Source organism: Tribolium madens, unplaced genomic scaffold (genome assembly GCF_015345945.1).
Source record: "Tribolium madens isolate multiple individuals breed KSU strain unplaced genomic scaffold, Tmad_KSU_1.1 Scaffold_96;HRSCAF=242;Tcas5.2_LG5, whole genome shotgun sequence".
Lineage (NCBI taxonomy): Eukaryota > Metazoa > Arthropoda > Insecta > Coleoptera > Tenebrionidae > Tribolium > Tribolium madens.
In genome coordinates, this window is record NW_025401068.1 from 12,872,713 (window position 1) to 12,892,959 (window position 20,247).

The window sequence follows — 20,247 nt, forward strand, 5'->3', positions numbered from 1 at the left end:
AAAAAATAATTTTCAATCAGTTTAGATTATTCTAAATTATGATTTGATTTATGTTCGTGAAGCATGAAAATCGACAATACTTAAAAAAATAAAAAAACGCACTTTTGTAAATTAAAAAGGCAAACCCGTAAAAAAATGTATGTTATAAATACTTTTCTCACTTCTACGCCTTTTTTTATTTTGATTTAGACAAAGTGGTTCAGGAATAGTTAGAACACCTAAAAATAATGGCGCCATTTATGTCTGATACCTAAAGAACCGTTTTTAAGCAATTGTTTATAGATCAACCCCCACATTATTTTGCGTGTTCCTGAATTTTCGCCAATTCTGTATTCGAAAAATGTGATATCTTGTTTTTTTAAGTTTGCTACTTTTGTTTAAATAAATAACAAAAATATTTGATTTTTTATGTATTTGTCAACGGCATTTCTTATCAGTTATCAACCAAAAATTGCATTCGAAAGAAAACTCCTTCTTTTGATGTAAAATTAAATTCTACTTTTTATTTTATTTTTATCTCATCCTAGTTAGAGAGGAAGGAGAGGATTAACAATTTTATAAGCAGCTCACAGTTCAAGTGTTTCTAAATAAGAATAATCTCTAGTGTTTTCTTAACTTTTCACAAAAACATAAAAGGCATTATAGAGAATAACATTATAAGCAGTTATTGTCTGTTATAACTTTAATTTGCTTCGTCCATAGTTACTTTCAAGTGTTAAATAAAAAACAAAATTTAAGTAAATATGGCTTGGTGCAAGCCTAGTGATGAAGATTTTGAATAATCAATTTAAAAAATTATAAATATTGTATCCGATATCCACTATGAATACGTTTTCTTGATATAATAAAGACTAAGCATTTATAGAACAAGTCCTAAAAAGTCAAACTACTATCTGGCCTTGACCAAAAAATTCTTAATTCCTACAGTCTTTACTTATCTGAGATCATAAGACTGATTACTCAAAATCTGACGTATATGTGATAATTATCACATGAATCAATAAAAATCTAATGTCTACATCTGAAAACATCATCAACATGACTTAGCTCGTAGACAACTTACATAAAAAAAATTAAACGTTCACGTACAATGTAGATTAAAATCTTCTTAAAAAGGAAAAAGCCGATAACTCGGTCTTTCAAAGTTTATTATTGCTCTAAATATCAAAAATTTTTACTCGTATTTCTTTTTTTAATATTGCTTTACATTTCTTTTTCTTTCTTGATTTTGTTATTATCGTTTTCCAAAATTTTTCACGGGCTTCAATGACCTCGTATTTTTACTTTTTTACAGAGGAATAATGTTTAAATCCTATTCCTTCTGTATATTTTTCCATTGGTTAAAATCAGAAAAAAACAGTTAAGATTTCAAATTTTTTCTTGTATTTTTTTATTTTAAAGTGCAACAATTTGAAAATGGTTCTTTAATCAAATCCTTTAAAAAAACTAAAGAATGATACTAAAAGGTTTTATTTTCCTTAAATATACATCAATACTAGATTAACCCCCTCATCCCTCATCCTCTTCCCCATTCTCATCCCTCTTCTTCAACCCTCCAAACACCTCCGACGGAATGTTCTGCTTCTCAACCGGCACATCCTCCCCTTCGTCCTCATTCTCCTCCTCATCCTCCCCAATATCAATCTCATCCGGATTAACAACCTTATCTTTATTATCCCCTTGAGTTTCGCCTCTAACAAACATAATATTCCCAGGCCGAACTCCCGTCGACGTCCCTGCCATCTCGGCCGCCTTGGCCTCAAGCAGCCGCATCCCATCCTTGACCCCCGGCGCCAAATCGGCCACAGTCCCCGCCACCGAGCCCGCCGAACTCAACATCTGCGCCGACATCATATTTATCTGAGTGTTGTACATGGCTTGGATACTCCTCTTGATCCTCAACATCTCTCTCATAGTATCCTCATTCCCGTGTCTCACCTCAAACTCTTTCCAAATCTGCCAGAACTCGGTAGTGACCCTTGGGTCGCAGATTTGACTACAGTGCGAGTATATGGCTCGAGCTCGGTCAATTTCGCCCAATTTCGTCTCCATATCGGCAAACCGGACACACATCTCGCGTGTTTTCTCTTCAGGAAGCACCTCAATGGCTTTTTCGTAAATTTGCCGGGTTTTGGGTATTCCATAGATTTCGGCGGCCCGTTTTATGTAAATATTGAAAATTTCAAACATCTCCTCTTGAGGGACGGCGTTTGTGGCCCTTTCGTACACCGCCATGGCATGTCGGGCCATTCCGTGCTCCTCCTCCAACTTCGCATAGAGGAGATAAAGAGGTTTGGCAAATTGAGGAGGACAATTCTCCAAACATTGTTCAAACAAATCACGCGCCCTCTCCAACTTACTCCCCCCATATCTCTTCAAAAACTTACTCAAATAAGTATTCCAAATGTCGTAAACGTTCGGCCACTTGAACAAGGAAATCCCCTTCTCGTACGCCCTGAAAGCCTCCTCAAAGTACTTATTCTCCTCCAAAAACAGGCCATAATTGATGATAATTTGCGGTGTTGCAATTTTCAGATCAATAATCCGATCGTAGACCGCTTTACACGACTTAAATGTGCCAAAACTCTCCTCCAAGTCGGCCAACATTGACCAGATTTTCAACGATTTGTACAGTCTTGCTTGAACGGTTTCAGTGTCGTCATGATAGGCCACTTTGCGCGATGGCATGGTACTCGCTCTGTGCATGAGTTTAAGGGCTTGTTCGTAGTTTTCGCTTCGTATCTCCATTTCGGCCCATTCGCACCAAACCGTCGCTAAATCGTCCACTTTCACATATGCCACTTGAGTGGCTTTTTCAAAAATGAGACGAGCGTCTTCGATTTGCTTGTTGGTTTCGTAGAATTTCGCGAATTCGACCCACAAGGTGTGCAGTTTGCCGACGGCGAGTTTGGGGTCCACGGTCTGAACGGCTTCGGTGTAGGTGTTGATGATTTCGTGGGGCTTGCCTGTCACAAAAAAAGAAAAAATTAAATAAAGAAAAGATTAAAAGTAAAAAAAATAAAGTGTACTTAAAAAAATTCTCAATGTATTTGAATGGCAGACAACCTGTAGGTATAGCCACAAAATAAAATTTTAAACCTTGCAATTCGCAGTTTTTTACAGGAAACACGAATTTTTGTTACAAAATAAGCATGGGATTTGTATAAGCGTATCTTTTTTAATAAAAACAAATGCCTTTTAGAGAGTTCAATAATGTAATAATGTCGCTTCGGATAACTTCGCGATATTTCAGCTTGTTTCGGGCCTGTTCGGGTCACTTTGGGTTTAATATACCACTCCAAAAAATTAAAGGAACAAAAATATTTCGTACATTTTTTGGTGTTATTTGAAAGGCTGTATCTCATTGCGTTGGTTTTGGTCCACGGATTTAGGGATTTTTTTTAGTTAAGTCAATACATAGACCGGATAGCATGTTTGTTTACCGTTAATACGCGTTAATATGTTAATATTGCGTATTCTAATTACGTTAATTTATCTGACTTTAAATGAAAAAGAAACCTTTTGTATTTGATCATCGAATCTCAGCAATCAATGATCATAGGGAATATAAGAGTAGTGTCAAAAACTGGAATAATTATAAGTTCCTTTTATGATTTTTTGAAAAATATTTTTTTCACCCTCAACATTGATTTAAAGAAAAGAGAAAAAAACTGTTTGCATTGTTTTAGTAAATCTACATTCACTATAATTAGTGGGGAGACAAATGTTTTTAGGTGTTTTTTCGGCTTAATGTACCCCCCATAGCCCTGTAGATTTTTAAATCGATCCATGGAACCGTTTTCTCGGGTCAATAGGGCAAAGTTTTGCAAAAAATTAAAGGAACAATTGCAGATATTGTTTCTATTGTGTAATCTTTTTTTTTTCGAGTTTCTTTACAATTTTGCATCAGTTATTTGCTAAAATTAAAAAAATAAAAATTTTGATTTTTTTTTAATTTCGTAAAAAAAATCTAAATAAATAGTGCTTAATTTTTTAAAACATGTTTTTGATTTTTCTAAATTTGGAAAAAAAATTCAAGAAATAATGCTGTTTAATTTTCGAAAACAAAAATCAAAAATTATTTTTTGAAATTTTGAATCATTTTTTTTTTTCAATTTAACTAATAACTCATGCAAAATTGTAAAAAAAGTGAAAAAAATTGTTTTTCTTATTCTGACAAAGTAAGACAATATTCAGGAACAATATGTGCAATTGTTCCTTTAATTCTTTTGTAAAATTTTGATAAATCGGTCCGAGAAAAGGGTGTGAAGGATAGATTTAAAAATTTACAGGGCTATCAGGGGTACATTACACTGTAAAAACACCTAAAAACAATTGTGTCCTATCAATATTAGTAAATACACAGTAGATTTACTAAAACAATGCAAAAAGTTACTTTTTTCTCGTTAAATCAATGTTGAGGGTAAAAAAAAATATTTTTCAATAAATCATAAAAGGATCTTATAAGACATTTATTCCAGTTTTTGACACTACCCTTATATTCTCTGTGATGATCAAAGACAAAAGGATCCTTTTTCAGATGCCTCAACTACAAAGAGTATACAGGGTATTCCGTCTAAACCCCACATTAGAAGTATTAGGAGTTCAAATAATCGTATTTATTTAAAAATTGGTACATAGCCATAATCCATTAAGTCCTCCTAAATGAAAATATTTTCAAGATGGCGGCACTTCCGGTTATACCGGAATTCGGTCTCAACTTTCTTATTTTAAATGAAAAGCTATATTTTTATTGCGTTTTTTTATTAATCGAGTTATTTTAAAGAAGTTTCCATTAGCTTTCCCTATACCTAAATTTAGCCGTTTTTGAAATATTTTTGGATCTGCAGCTTCCAATTAAAAAATCGGTAACTCTGCCATTCTTTAAAATTTTGGATTCGTTTTTTTGCGTTTGATAGAGAAAGCTTAGATCTTTCTTCTAAGACTTTTCAATTTTTGACAAAAAAATTAAAAACCCTAAAATTTTAAGGTTACTTTTGTAATAATTCAAATACCCATAACCCAATTTTTCCAAATAAAATACCCCAATTTTTATTTTACCAAATGGAAGAGAATTTAATTCTGCATCGATCTGTACTAACATTCCCTATACCTAAATTTAATGTTATGGTGACTTTTTGTTAAGACTACCGATTTTTAAAGTGGAAGGTGCAGGTCCAAAATTTTTTGAAAAACTCCAAATATTTGAAAAACCGCTAAAACTTTTCAAAATTTCCGGCTGCAAAAATTAATTAGGAAGACCAAAGAAGTGTTCACAAATAACGATTAAAAAACCTTACCTTGTTTATTATTATTTATGGCTTGTTATTCTAATTACATTATCTCCCAATTTTTTCATAACCGTCGCATTAAGATAATTACCAGCACAGCACAAATTTAATTGATGAGAAAACACACAAAACAATTGTTCTTATTCATTGTTCGACAGTTTACATAACAACATCAAAGTTGAGAATATGAACATAACCGAAACTGCCATACTAATTTGTAAAATATGGAGTTTCAGTGGTTTACCACAATTTAGATTTGAAAATGGAAAATTTGAATACAAGGCCTCAAAATTACACATTTTTATTTTAATATTGATTCTAATAACAAATATAACATTATTTATCCAATCCTTAGAAGTGTCAAACGACTTGACATTTTATCTAATTGTTCTGCAAATAACTTCGTTGTATTCATTAGACGTTGGTTTGATTATTTATTCATATTTGAAAAAAAGAAAAATTGAAATAATCCTAAACGATTTGATAGTGCTAACTAAAATGGTATCTCGACTCTCGACAAATAATAATCTCTTTCGAAATAGTATTTCAAAACCGTTGTTTTGGTATATGAGTGTGCAGGTGACTATAGTGACAGGTCAATTTTTAGGAATCTCTTTATTATTCTCACCTTCAATTAGTTTTTACCTAAAGATTTTCTTCCAAACCCTTGCGATATTTTTTAGTTACAATTTAAATCTATTTATATTTTTTTATCTGATAGTTTTGCAAAATAATTATAAGTCATATTTTAATGCAATAACGAGTAGAAACATTATTTACAAAGATTCAAAAACTGTTATTCAAATATTTACAAAGTTTAATGAAATATCTAACGATATTAACAAAACGTTCCAACAACCTATTCTTTTAAGAATATTCGTCGACTTTGTTTTCACAGCGACTACACTATTTTACGCATCAGTTACATTGTATATTTTTCCTGAATTACCATTTTATTTCGTAGTGCAAATAGTTGCTTGGTTAGTAAACACCTTATTCCCAGTTTTTACCATGGCGTATTTTTTCGACCAAATCACAGAAAAGGTAAGCACAAAAAAATTTATAATTAATTTGTTTTAATCTTTTAGAGAAATACAATGATGGAAGTTATTGACGATTTACCATCGTCACACTCTCTTAGTAAATTTCTTTCCTTTTATAAGAGAGTAATAACTAAGAGTTAGATTTATTACAGAATTAAAATAAATCATTTCAGAAAGAACTGCTTCGATTAAGACTAAAACAGAATTGTTTCTGTTTTAATGTTTGTGGTTTCTTTTCTCTAAATAATACTTTTACTTGCACGGTAAAAATCTTCACAAACAAAATGAAAAATTACTTGTTTATTTTAGATGATAGCTGGTATAACAACATACACAATTTATCTAGTGCAATTTGGAAAAACAATTTTTTTAAAATTCTAATCCACCAATAAAAATATTAAGGAAAAAAATAAGAAACGACTTTTGTACAGCTTCTAAATATTCGAATTAATAACAAACATAAGTATGGATTTTGTGACGTATCTTGTAATTTATTTATTCAACACTTGAGACACAATTTCCAAAAATATACAGAAATCAATTGTAAACAAACATCAATCATTTAGATTAATTAAATGGGTAAAACGTATACAGGGAACAAAAAGTTCACCTTGTCAACTTCCTTTACTACTATGATATTTTTTTTCGACAAAAACTATGATTTTTGAGAGAATTCAACTCATATTAAAAAGAATTATCATAAACAATCCAAGTTTCATTGTCGAAAACGATCACATTTTTAGAGCAGTTTATACCTATTATCAATTTTCTGAAAGCATATAATTTAACCAAAAAACCTGCATACTTTTTACTGACCCTGTATGTAAATGTTATCAAAAATAGTCTTCATAATCATAAGTAAACAAATTACAAAAAAAAAGTTGCACGAGTCTTTAATGATATGGTAAAGATAAACCCAATTAATGTAACATTTTATCTGCTTTAACTCTCTGAAATTACCAGACTTATATGAAAGCAGAGTTTAGTGGTGGTAAAATGTTTTCAAAATATTTACTTTTCTTGGTTTTGGTGACTATTTCGAGTGTAATTTCCAATAATGTGTCATTCAAAAATGTTACTCTTTGGATTTGGGGCAAAAACCTCACAACCATCCCTTCTGCAAACAATCTCAAGGACTATTTACCTAGAAAGTGGACCTCGATGATTCTTGTAACTGGGACAATACCAATTTTATACGAGAATTCCGTCACAGACATTGAAAATGTGAACGATCTTCAATTCATCGGAAATGAAATCATTGAAATACGTCCAGGAGCATTCAAAAATTTAAAAAGTGTTGAAACAATAAGAATAACTGGAAGCAACATCACCACCATTGCTGGGGTTTTTGATAATCTCACTTTAGAACAACTTAGTATAGGTTCCAACAAAATCTCGGTCATCCCATCTGGAGTTGTGAAAAGTTCCGATCTGAAAGAATTGAGTTTTGCCAATAATATAATCGAAACTGTAGAAGAAAATGCTTTTGACCACCTTCCAAATTTAAAAACATTGGATTTATCTCATAATTTACTCTCAGATCTTCCCTCTGGTATTTTCAGAAATTTATCTCACATTACATATATCTCATTGGACAATAACAAATTCACCACAATCAAGGGAGAAATTTTCGACAATTCTTCGATACTTAACTTGTATTTAGCTGACAACTTACTGAAAACTCTTTCAGAAAATTTCATGAAACAGATGCCAAATTTAATCGGGATTTACCTGAACCGAAACCATTTAACAGAGATTCCTGCTGGCATTTTCAACAACCAAACTGTACAACATGTGGATCTATCCAACAACGAAATTTCCTACATTGCACCAAATGCATTCGACAACATGCCCAACTTGACAGATTTATTTTTACCTAGAAATAAATTGCAACAGTATGACTCTAGGTGGTTGCACAACTGTCCAAAAATCTATCGATTATTTCTTTCCAATAATCTCCTAGAGCAGCTTCCAGATCAAGCTTTCAAAAATTTGAACAACAAAAAAGAACAATGGGTTAAATTAGATAGTAACAAAATAAAGAAAATTTCGGCTGAAACATTCAAAGGGTGGAAACGAGTTGATACTTTGGAACTCAATTCTAACGAAATTAAAGTCTGGCATGAGGATTACCTTGCGGATGTTGAAATTATCAGGACTCTCAATCTTGTAAATAACAAGATTGTGTGTCTCGACGGTGATTTCGACAAAGTTTTTAAAGCCAAAAGGTGCACTTATTTAGGTAATAATCCATTCAGTAATGACTGTAAAAGAAAAATTCGAGAATGGTCCGCAAGAAATCCACACAAAGTCGTTGTTTAAATATTTTTATTGAATTCTAATGTTTGTAGATAAATATTAAAGCAAAAGTTATCTGCTAGGGTACTTTATTGTATTATAATCAACCTTATTCACAACATAGAAATCTGCACTCTACAATTTGAAAAAAAAAACTGTACAAAAATGTTATTTGTAAAAATATGTTAGCCAGTCCGACATAAACAATTATTTCTTATTTTAATTTCATTATCTTCCATATTAACAAGATTAGCAGTTCATTTAAATGATGACAAAATATTTATTCATTGCTCTGCAGTTTAGCCAAAAACTAGTAATACATTCTGAAGCTCATTTTTTGAGAAAATAATATTGGTTAAAACCACATCCCCGTCTTTTGTTTTCGACTTATAGAGAAAATTGATATTTTACCGAAATCTAAAAAAAATCATATCTTTATTATTATAGAAGATACAGATTTGAAATAAAGACATTATGGAGGCACTTTTTTACGTAGAATTTAATAATGTAGATATTTTTTTTTTCAATTGTTTGTTTAGCGGTAATAAGATAAACTTGTATTTTCTTAAATGGGATTCATAAATGTTTAAAAAGTTTGTTTTTTTCTTATCTAAAAAATATATATTTTTAACAGATTATTATAATACATTTTTAGCAAAAAATTATCTTTTATTTTTGTTTGCAGTTGGCCATGAAAAATGTTGCATCTTCAACTAAAAGGATTTAAACTATACAGGGTGATGAAAAAAAGGCGCCCACGATTGAAACAGGCGCGTCCTTTTTTATTGAAACATTGTGACCATCATTCCAAAAATAGTCTAAATAGATTCTTTTTAAAATTCAAACAGTTTGTCTAACAGCACAAAGCGGCAATATTGCACAATTTTCTTTTAGTAAAAAACTATTTCACTCAGGTATTTTACGTATCTAAGAAACCAGTATACTGACAGATATTGTCACCCGCATAAAATAAAAAACTGTAAAGTTTACATAATTTTATTATTCCAATACGATACGACCAAAAGGTATTTAATGATTTCAATTAATTTTAATCTTTGACTTTTTGACTTTAATCGTTCAAATTTCACAGAACAAACAATATTGAAAATTAATTTTTTGATGCTACCGTTTTCAATAATTGAATATTACTTGGACATTTAATGTATCCTAGGATATTTGCAATGTTGCAACATTGATACATTTTCTTTGGAGCCAAGAAGTAGTATCCTAACATGTACAATAAAGTTTATTTCAATAGGCTTTTTGCACATTTTTTTTTAAGAACACCGTCAACTGTATCAAAATCTAGACTTTAACAATGAAATTATTTTAAAACTGTTAATTATTTAGATTTCTCTTTTCTAAAAAGGAAAGTCTATATCTTACTGATAAGAGCACAAATCCAATTTTGGTCTTCGAATTCGTCTTTAATAAAAGATCACTTATAACGTGTGGGTTAACACGGGCGCCTTTTTTTTCATCATACTGTATTATTCAACCAGTGAAAGAGTTTTCTAAGTACTAAGTAATGAAAAAAATATATCGTTTTTTTATATATTTTTTCATCTATTTCACAGTTCCCAAAATTCTTATTGATAATTATTTACACATTTGGAGTAAAATAGTTTTTCCGTGGCCACCTATTATCAAACAAAATATGTATTTAATTTTTTAAGTATAATTATAAAAAAATATTCTGTTACAAATATATATTTTTTATATCACAAAAAAATAAGCTTTTCAAAATTGCCATCCCGCCTATGATTTCCATTTAAAAGATACAAGTTTATCTTATTACGGATAAACAAATAACTGAAAAAAAATATTAACTACATTATTAAATTCTACGTAAAAAAGTGCCTCCATAATGTCTTTACTTCAAATCCGTATCTTCTATAATAACGAAAATATGAATTTTTTTAGATTTCGCCAAAATGTCAACTTTTGTCTGTAAGTCGAAAACAAAAGATGATAGCGGGATGCGGTTTTAACCAATAATATTTTCTCAAAAAATGAGTCCCAGAATGTATCACTTGTTTTTGACTAAACCTCTTAGTTTCGGAGATTCCCTATTCGGACGTCCAAAATGCAGCACCCTGTATATATCATAAAAGTTGGGCAAAATAAAAATAACACAAAATAAGTGAGTTATCACTTGAGACCCAACTTCCAAAAAAATACAGAAATTAGTTGTAGATAACCATCAACGATTTAAGTTATTTAAATCTGTAAAAAATATGCAAAGTGAAAAAAATGTTCAAAAACAAAAGTTCAAAACTTTTTGAATCTTTTATAAAAAATTTTTCGACAAAGACTATGATTTACGAATTCAAAGAGAATTCAACTTATATGAAAAACAACTCTCACAAAGAAAATAATTTACAAAAATTACATTTTTCTAGCACTTAGACCAATTTATTACTTTGCTGAATAGTTTAAACAAGAATCCATATTATTTGGTGACTCTAAGTAAATATTATCAAAAATATTTCTCATGAGTAACAAGTAATATTTCTTATTAGCACAAAGCAATTTCAGGAAACACTAATTAATGACCAATTAAAGAATGTGCTTACAAAAGATAAAAAAATCAAAGTGGTAAATTTTATAATCAAAATAACTCCGTTAACGCTCATTATTTCACCAGAATTGAATGAAAACAGTTCAGTGGTAGTAAAATGTATCCAAGACATCTATTTTTGCTGCTTTTGGCGACTATTTCCAGTGTAATTTCCAGTGAAGTGTCATTCAAAAATGTTAATATTTGGACTATATCTGGGGAAAAACTCGCATCCATCACTTCTGCAAAGAATCTCAAGAACCATTTACCTAAAAACTCAACATCGGTACTTGTAGTGACTGGGACAATACCAATTTTATTCGAAGATTCCATCACAGACATTGAAAATGTAGAAGAACTTCAATTCCACCGAAATAAAATCGTTGAAATACGTCCAGGTGCATTCAAAAATTTCAAAAATGTTAAAGCTTTAAGCTTTATCGGAGGCAACATCACAACCATTGCTGGGGTTTTTGATAATCTCACTCTAGAGCGACTCAACATAGATTCCAACCAAATGTCGGTAATCCCACCAGGAGTTGTGAAAAACTCCCGTCTGAATGGACTAAGTTTTTCCAACAATAAAATCAAAACTGTGGAAAAAAGTGCTTTTGACCATCTTCCAAACTTAAAAGAATTGGATTTATCCCAAAATTTACTGTCAGACCTCCCTCCCGGAATTTTCAAAAATCTACCCCAACTCACACATGTTTCATTAGACGATAACAAATTCACCACAATTAAGGAAGAAATTTTCGACAGTTCTTCAATACTCCACTTGTATTTATCTGGCAATTTACTGAAAACAATTCCAGAAAATTTCATGAAACGGATGCCAAAGTTAGAGGGAATTTACGTGATCCGAAATCACCTGAAAGAAATTCCTTCAGGCATTTTCAACAACAAAACTGTGCAACATGTGGAACTATCCATTAACGACATTTCCTACATTGCACCAAATGCATTCGATAACATGCCCAACTTGACAAATGTATTTTTATCTACAAATAAATTGCAAAAATATGATAAGAGGTGGTTTCACAACTGTCCAAACATCCAGCGACTATTTCTTTCGAATAATTTCCTCGAGCAACTTCCAGATCAAGCCTTCAAAAATATTTACAACAAAAAGGAACAGTGGGTTAGATTAGATGCTAACAAAATAAAGAAAATTTCGGCCGAAACTTTCAAAGGGTGGAAACGAGTTGATATTTTGAATCTCAGCAGTAACGAAATTGAAGCCTGGCATGAGAATTACCTTGCGGATGTTGAATCCATCCAGAGACTCCATCTTATAAGTAACAAGATTGTGTGTCCTGAAGGAGATTTACATAAAGTTTTCAAAGCCAAAACAGTTACTTATTTAAGTCATAATCCATTGAGTGAAGAGTGCAAGAGCAAAATTCAGGAATGGTCCGCAAAAAATGGAAATACAGTCGTCATTTAAATAATTTTTATGCTAATGATTGAATTCTGATGTTTTTAAAAGTATAAATAAAATTAAAGCAAAAATTTGCTTAAGTACTTTATTTCGTTATAATTAAATTTATTACAGAGTGTGTAATAAAAAAAAACTAACAAAGACCATCCAGGTACGAAAAACTTTTTAAATAATTTGTTGAAATAAAGACCGATCGACGACTATTTTTAAAAAAAGTTACTGTGTTTAGAAAGCTACAAAATACCTAAGTTGTTTAAGAAAAAATAAAAATACTAAACACAAAAATTCATTTCAAAAACATGGGTGGGTTTAAGATAATTAGGGGTATGATTTTAAGTCAGTGAAATTTCTTTTCCTAAAAACTTATTTATTACTTTTCTATAAAAAAAAAATTCCATTTTTTTTGCAACACAAAAAAGGTATGGTTTTTAGGTCTAAACTAAATTTTTCCGTAACGTATAAATGTTTCTATTAACAATCAAGAGAAATAACATTTAAGAGAAATAATTTCCATCCTTTCTGTAGTTTCTGTTTTTTTATTACAGTAATAAATCAATAGTTTAAAACCCAAAACAACCACTCGTTAGTATTGACGAAAACCACTAAAATTTGGCGGTTTAACGGTTTAGTCTAACATAAATATAAAAATAGAAAATTTGAATTCATAGAATCAAATCGTATATAATTTTTATACTGGTCATAATAAAGGGTGTCCCAACGAGAAATTTTTGACATTTGACCCTTTTTATGTCTATTTATTGTCACCGATGATGTTAAAAACTTACTTTTAGATATAGATTTTTTTTACATACCTCATCTTACTTGTTTCAAAAAGTATAAATAAATATTAAAGCAAAATTTGCTGATGTATTTCATTTTATTATAATCAAATTTATTGCAAGGTGTGTGATAAGAAAAAATCGTAAAAAAAACCATCTAGGTAGGTACGTAAAACTTTCTTTAATTCGTTGAAAAAAGTACCAATCTATTATTTAAAAAAGGTTACTGTGTTTAGAAAGCTATAAAACGCCTAAGACGTTTTTATTACGAGTAAAAAATTCAAAAAGTGATTTTCCATTTAAATCTTTAGAAGAAAAAGTACTAAAAAATTTATTTCGAAGGCCTTATTGGATTAAGGTAATTAGGGAAAGGAATTTAGGTTAGTAAAATTCTTTCTCCTAAAAAATTATTAATTTTTATTTAAATAACAACTTTTTAACATTTACGAGAAAAAAGTTGTGATTTTTTCGTTTAGACGAAATTTTCCAGTAACGTTAGTTTTTTGTTTCAACAAATCAACAGAAATAACATTTAACAGAAACATTATCATTCCTTCTATTGCTACCGTTTTTTTTTTCTTTCATTAAAGTGATTATAAACAACACAATACTATAATAAATCAATACCTACATTACAACACGAAATAATCACTCATTGGTATTAAAATGTAGTTACAACACGATAAGAACATAGCTATTTGGTGTTTGGAGTTTTACCGGTTTACCTCAAAATTAATATAAAAATGGAAATTTTAAACTATCAAAATCGTTCATAATTATAATATTGCTCGTAGTATTAACAAATATCTTATTCTTCATAAAATACTTTGAAAAAACAAAACTTAAATTTCCACATAACAATTTTACAATCGGCTTGTTTATACATGTTAGACATCGATTTGATTATATTATTTGCACTATTTGAAAAACAGAGAAAATTGAAAAAATCCCCAACGATGTGATTATGATAATTGAAATGGTATATCAGCTATCCAGAAGTAATATATATATATAATATATAATAACCTGTTTAAAAAAAATCAAACACAAATTTTCACACTAAATTCTTATTTTAGAATATAGCTGGAATAACATCACGTACAGTTTATTTAGTGCAATTTGGACTAAGGAAGTAAAACACAAAGTTGAAAAATGAACGAGCAAAGCGAAAGAGTGTTGAAATGTATAGAAACAGTAATTTTCATATTTTCCTTTTAATACTTAATGAGTTTCTTTGCGAAATAATACATAATCATGTTCCCGAAATTCGAATTAGTACATAAACAAGTATGGATTCTGTGATATTTCTTGTGTTTACTTAACTTACTTGAGACACATAATATCTTCAGAAATATGCAGAAATCAATCATTTAATTATTTATTTATAACCATAATCATTTAATTTAATAATTGATTAAATGTGTACAAAATATACATGAAAAATATGAAAAAACTAGTGGTTTTTAATTTTCTTTTGTGTTGAAATTCTGTTAAATATTTAGTTACTTTTTCAAATGACAATCTGATTTAAGAATCACAACTACTTAAACAAAATTCAGTTTATATGAAACACAATAATCACCTTTTTCTAGCATTTTATACCAGTTATTAATTTTCTAAAAGCAAATTGTTTAAACGAAAAACGCCTGGTTCCATGTTTTTAGTCACCCTGTATGTAAATGTTATCAAAAATATTTCTCATTACTAAACAAATAAAGAACAAAGAAATTCCAAGAACCACTAATGATGTCCACGAAAGATAAAAATAATCAAAGTAGTAAACTTTCTAATCAAAACAGTTGTGTTAAATACTCATTATTTCATCCGAATTGTATGAAAACGGAGTTAAGTAACAGTAAAATGTATCTAACATATCTATTTTTGCTGGTTTTGGCGACTATTTCGGGTGTAGTTTCCAGTGAAGTGTCATTCAAAAATGTTACTATTTGGAACATGTGGAGAAGAAAGCTCACAACTATCACTTCTGCCAACAATCTTAAGAACTATTTACCGAGAAACTGGACGTCGCCATCAATATTCATTATTACTGGGACAATACCAACCTTATATGAAGATTCCATCACAGACATTGAAAATGTGGAAAATCTTCAATTCCGCAGAAATGGAATCGTTGAAATACGTCCAGGTGCATTCAAAAATTTCAAAAATGTTAAAGGATTAACTTTTATTGAAAACAACATCACAACCATTGTTGGGGTTTTTGATAATCTCACTCTAGACCAAATCAATATAGACTCCAACCAAATCTCGATAATCCCACCAGGAGTTATAAAAAATTCGCGTCTGAGTGGACTGAGTTTTTCCAATGATAGAATCAAAACAATCGAAGAAGGTGCTTTTGACCATCTTCCTAACTTAAAAAAATTGGATTTATCCAAAAATTTACTGTCAAATCTTCCTCACGGAATTTTTAAAAATGTACCCCAACTCACACATGTTTCATTAGAAGATAACAAATTCACCACAATCAAGGAAGAAATTTTCGACAGTTCCTCATTACTTTACTTGTATTTATCTGACAATTTACTGACAACAATTCCAGAAAATTTCATGAAACGCATGCCAAAATTAGAGGCAATCTTCCTGAAACGAAACCACCTAAAAGAAATTCCTGCTGGCATTTTCACCAACAAAACCTTGCATAATGTGGAACTATCAAATAACGAAATTTCTTATATTGCACTGGATGCATTCGATAACATGCCCAACTTGGCAAATTTATATTTATCTAGCAACAAGTTACGAGAATATGACTCTAGGTGGTTTCACAACTGTCCAAACATCTATCGACTATTTCTTTCCTACAATCTCCTCGAACAACTTCCAGATCAAGCCTTCAAAAATATTTACAACAAAAAAGAACAGTGGGTTAAATTAGATAGTAACAAAATAAAGAAAATTTCGGCGGAAACATTCAAAGGGTGGAAACGAGTTGATACTTTGGATCTTAATTCTAACGAAATTGAAATTTGGCATGAAGATTACCTTGCAGATGTTGAATTTATCAGGAGTCTCAATCTTGCAAATAATAAAATTGTGTGTCCCGTCGGCGATTTAGATAAGCTTTTCAAAGCCAAAACAGTCACTTATTTAGGTGAAAATCCTTTGAGTGAAACGTGCAAGAGCAAAATTCGAGAATGGTCCACAAAAAATGTAGACAAAGTCGTTATTTGAATATTATGCTTATTGAATTCTAATGTTTCAAAAAGTGTAAATAAATATTAAAACAAAAATTATCGTATGTTTCATTGTATTTAAAAAAAAATTATTACAAGGTGTGATTAAAAAAGTAGAAAGAACGTTATTTAAGTGTGTAATTTCTTTTATTATTTTTCCACAAAAAAATTACCGAATAAGTCGTGTTTTTTTTGTCAAAACTAAATCTTCCAGTAATTTAAGTCTTTTATCTATCAGCAAATCAACAGAAATAACATTTAACAAAAACATTGTCATTCCTTCTGTTGTTACCGTTTTTTTCTTACATTAAAGTGATTATAAACAACATAAAACATTAATAAATCAGTACATTACAACACGTAATAATCACTCATTGGTGATAAGAACATAACAAACAGCTGTGCTAGTTTGTAAAATTTGTTTTACTGGTTTACCCCATAACAAATATTAAAATGGAAATTTTGAACTCAAAAAATCAAAATCGTACATAATTTTAATATTGGTCATAGTATTCAAGTATCTTATTTTGCATAAAGTGTTTTGAAAAAACAAAGCTTAAATTTCTACATAACAATTTTACAATTGACTTGTTTATACACGTTAGACATCGGTTTGATTATATTATTTGCACTATTTGAAAAACAGGAAAATTAAAAAAATCCTCAACGATTTGATTATTTAATACGATAATTGAAATGGTATATCAGCTATCCAGAAGTAATAATAACCTGTTTTTTTTTTTTAAAAAAAAGCAAACACAAATTTTCACACTAAATTATTTATTTTAGAATATAGCTGAAATAGCATCACATACATTAAGTGCAATTTGGACTAATGAAGTAAAACACAAAGTTGAAAAATAAACGGGCGAAGCGAAAAAGTATTGGAAATGTATAGAAATAGTAATTTTCATATTTTCCTTTTAATATTTAATGAGTTTTTTTGAGAAATAATACATAATCATGTTCCCGAAATTCGAATTAGTACATAAACAAGTATGGATTCTGTGACATATCTTGTGGTTTATTTAACTTACTTGAGACACATTATCTTCAGAAATATGCAGAAATCAATTGTAAATAAACAACAATTTAGATTGATTAAATGGAAAATAGAAAAACTAATTCATGAAGTATTAAAATGTAATCGTCTTCAAAAAAAATTCTTATTAATTTTCTTTTATATTGGAATTCTGTTAAATATTTAGTTACTTTTTCAAATAGCAATCTGATTTAAGAATCACGACTACTGAAAGCAAAAATCAGTTTATATGAAAAATAATTTTCACAAAATACAAAACTCGAAAAATGAGATTTCAAAAATTCCATTATGAACAAAAACACAATTTAACCCGTCATACCAAACTTTTATTTCAAACACGACAAGACACTAATTTAATTGCGTTCTTTCCGAAGTTCTTTCTCATTCATGTTTATTTTGTATTCTTGTCAATTTCTTGCTAAAAATTGAGAATGTTTAGCAAACCTGCATTAAAAATTGGGTCTACATTTTAACGAGCCCTTTTTCTAACTTTCTGCTTGCAAACTATTCGTTTTCAAATTTCTAAAAACTGTTAACAGTACCGAATTTGTTCCTTTTTGGTGTTTCTTCTCTAAATTTTCTTACACGATTTTTTGTGTTTACGTTTAATGACATTGTTTTCAAATTAATTCAAAAAACCGAAACTGCCAACTTCCTTTATTAAAATTACCATGAATGAATTTACTACTGGTGCCAATGTTAAGACTGTTTGGCATTTCCATTTAAAAGAAAAAACAGACTTTATTATTTTCAAGTCCAAGGCCAACTTTTTGTTACTGGCAGAAAATACTGTTATTTTGTTGTATGGGGTAAGTATGGTCTTGTATTTGAAAAAATAGAACGAGATGATGAGTGTTGGAAAAAATGTTGCCTAAATTAGCAATATTTTATTACAATCACTTTTTGAGCTTATGTTGAAATGTGTTTAAAAAATAGTTGCTCTATGTAAAGTACAGCCGCTTGCAAGAAATATTGGTCGTCATTGTTTCAATAGAACTCAATTCATTGTGTTAAAAATAACATTGACCAAAATTTATTGCTTACGACTATACATAATGTATTTAATGTTTTTTGTATTTTAATTTTAAATAAATAATTGTTTAATTTATGTAATTTTAGTTTTTTTTTAGTTATCATTTTAAAACCTACATAAAAAACATCTTTGAAATATTAAAAGTTAACATATCAGTATACTTTTATTGGATGATTTTATTTAATGATAATTATCTTTTTTTTTATATTATTTTCCTTTAAACTTACCTTCATACAACTGCACCCGCTTGTGCCACTCCTGCACATTGTGTGGATTCTGCCGCAGCAGCACCGAATTGAGCAGCAACAACCTCCTCTCCATCAAATTCTCAAACCTGGCCAGTCTCAACTCCAAGTCAATATCATCGTCTTCGGTCGGATTAGGCATTTGCGCCACCTCCTCCATCCGCTTACTCAACGTCAACTCCTCAAACTGTGCATAGGCGTCAAAAACTTGAGTAAAATCCCTCACGGTTGTAACAGTCTGAATAGCCTCCTCGTAAATATCCCGCGCTCTTTCAAACAACCCGCTCCTGACGTAATAAGTAGCCAGAGAGTTCCACAAATGCCCCAATTGGTCAGTATACCGCCTCAAGCCCCCCCTGATAATAGCATCAACGTTCAACGAATGCACCTCTTCCGGATTCTTCGAAATCAATTCGCACAACTCGTTCCACAACTGGTGTTTGGACTTCCCGTGTTGCGACACAAAATTCTCATCGTTGACGATTTTAGCCAAGACGACAGCGGCCTCGTCTAGTCGCCCCACTTCCGTCAGATACTCGACATATTCCTCCGCGTTTTCGGGACTTAGTTTCAAATACCGGCGGAAAATTCGCACAGCGGTCTCGGAAATGTCGTGCTTTTTCACGAAGGTGAGATACAGGGGCCAGATGCGGTGGTGTTGGGTCACCGGGAGCGCCCTCAAGGCCCGATCGAAGACCTTCCGTGTCCGCGTGATTTTGCACTGATCGGTCAGAAAACTGCAATAATCCATCCAAATACGCGGCATTTTGTGCATGAAAACGAGAGAGCGTTCAAAGGCGTTGTTCACGTCCTCGAAGGCGGGGTCAGTGATGCAGCGGTTTTTCACCTGGAGGCGCCGAGTGCGCAAGTAGTTGTACCAGAGTTTGTAAGAACCGGGGAGCTCCTTAAGGGCGCGCTCGTAGATTATGTTCACACCGTGCTTTGGGGCCTTCTTCTTGTGCTCGATGTACCGCAGCCAGTGCTTCACGGAGTAGGGGTTGCGGAGGATTTCCTCCTCGTAGGGGAGGTCTTCATCAGTCTAGAATTTTACCAATCACCACACTGAAAATTTCAATTAGAATACGTACAAATATGATCTCCATGGGGGTTTCTTGGCGAACAACATCGCTAGAAACCGGCATTGCGCCGCTATCAACGAAAATAAAACGTTGGAAAATGTTAGGTTATACAGAAAAATGACAGCTCTTGTCCGGCGCTATCGAAATTAACTATTACCGAATTCTAGACCACGCCATTTATTTTACAAAAATTAAATAATAAATTATGTATAGTCAAATATTTTATTAAAAAACTAGCT

At 30.8% G+C, this 20,247-nt stretch overlaps 2 protein-coding genes across 2 annotated transcripts; one reads left to right on the top strand and one right to left on the bottom strand.

Moving 5' to 3' along the window:
* Window positions 1-1,487: 1,487 nt before the first annotated feature.
* LOC123013000 (pre-mRNA-splicing factor syf1 homolog) lies at window positions 1,488-20,142 on the bottom strand. The gene is made up of 3 exons (XM_044411274.1): window positions 20,018-20,142; window positions 18,912-19,968; window positions 1,488-2,966 (listed from the first exon to the last, which is right to left on the bottom strand). Exons 1-3 carry the CDS (start codon window positions 20,069-20,071, stop codon window positions 1,510-1,512), a joined length of 2,568 nt encoding a protein of 855 aa, XP_044267209.1. The 5' UTR covers window positions 20,072-20,142; the 3' UTR covers window positions 1,488-1,509.
* On the top strand, window positions 7,283-8,719 carry LOC123013001 (leucine-rich repeat-containing protein 15-like). Its single transcript, XM_044411275.1, has one exon. The coding sequence runs from the start codon at window positions 7,304-7,306 to the stop codon at window positions 8,654-8,656; it is 1,353 nt and encodes a 450-aa protein (XP_044267210.1). The 5' UTR covers window positions 7,283-7,303; the 3' UTR covers window positions 8,657-8,719.
* Window positions 20,143-20,247: the final 105 nt, after the last annotated feature.

Bases quoted from the DNA above. Each gene is read 5' to 3' on its own strand.
- LOC123013001 (XM_044411275.1), top strand. From the start codon at position 7,304: ATGAAAGCAGAGTTTAGTGGTGGTAAAATGTTTTCAAAATATTTACTT.
- LOC123013000 (XM_044411274.1), bottom strand. From the start codon at position 20,071: ATGCCGGTTTCTAGCGATGTTGTTCGCCAAGAAACCCCCATGGAGATC. The intron at 19,969-20,017 runs GTACGTATTCTA...GTAAAATTCTAG, and splicing joins CCCCCATGGAGATCATATTT to ACTGATGAAGACCTCCCCTA. The intron at 2,967-18,911 runs GTAAGTTTAAAG...TTTTTGTGACAG, and splicing joins GCGGGTGCAGTTGTATGAAG to GCAAGCCCCACGAAATCATC.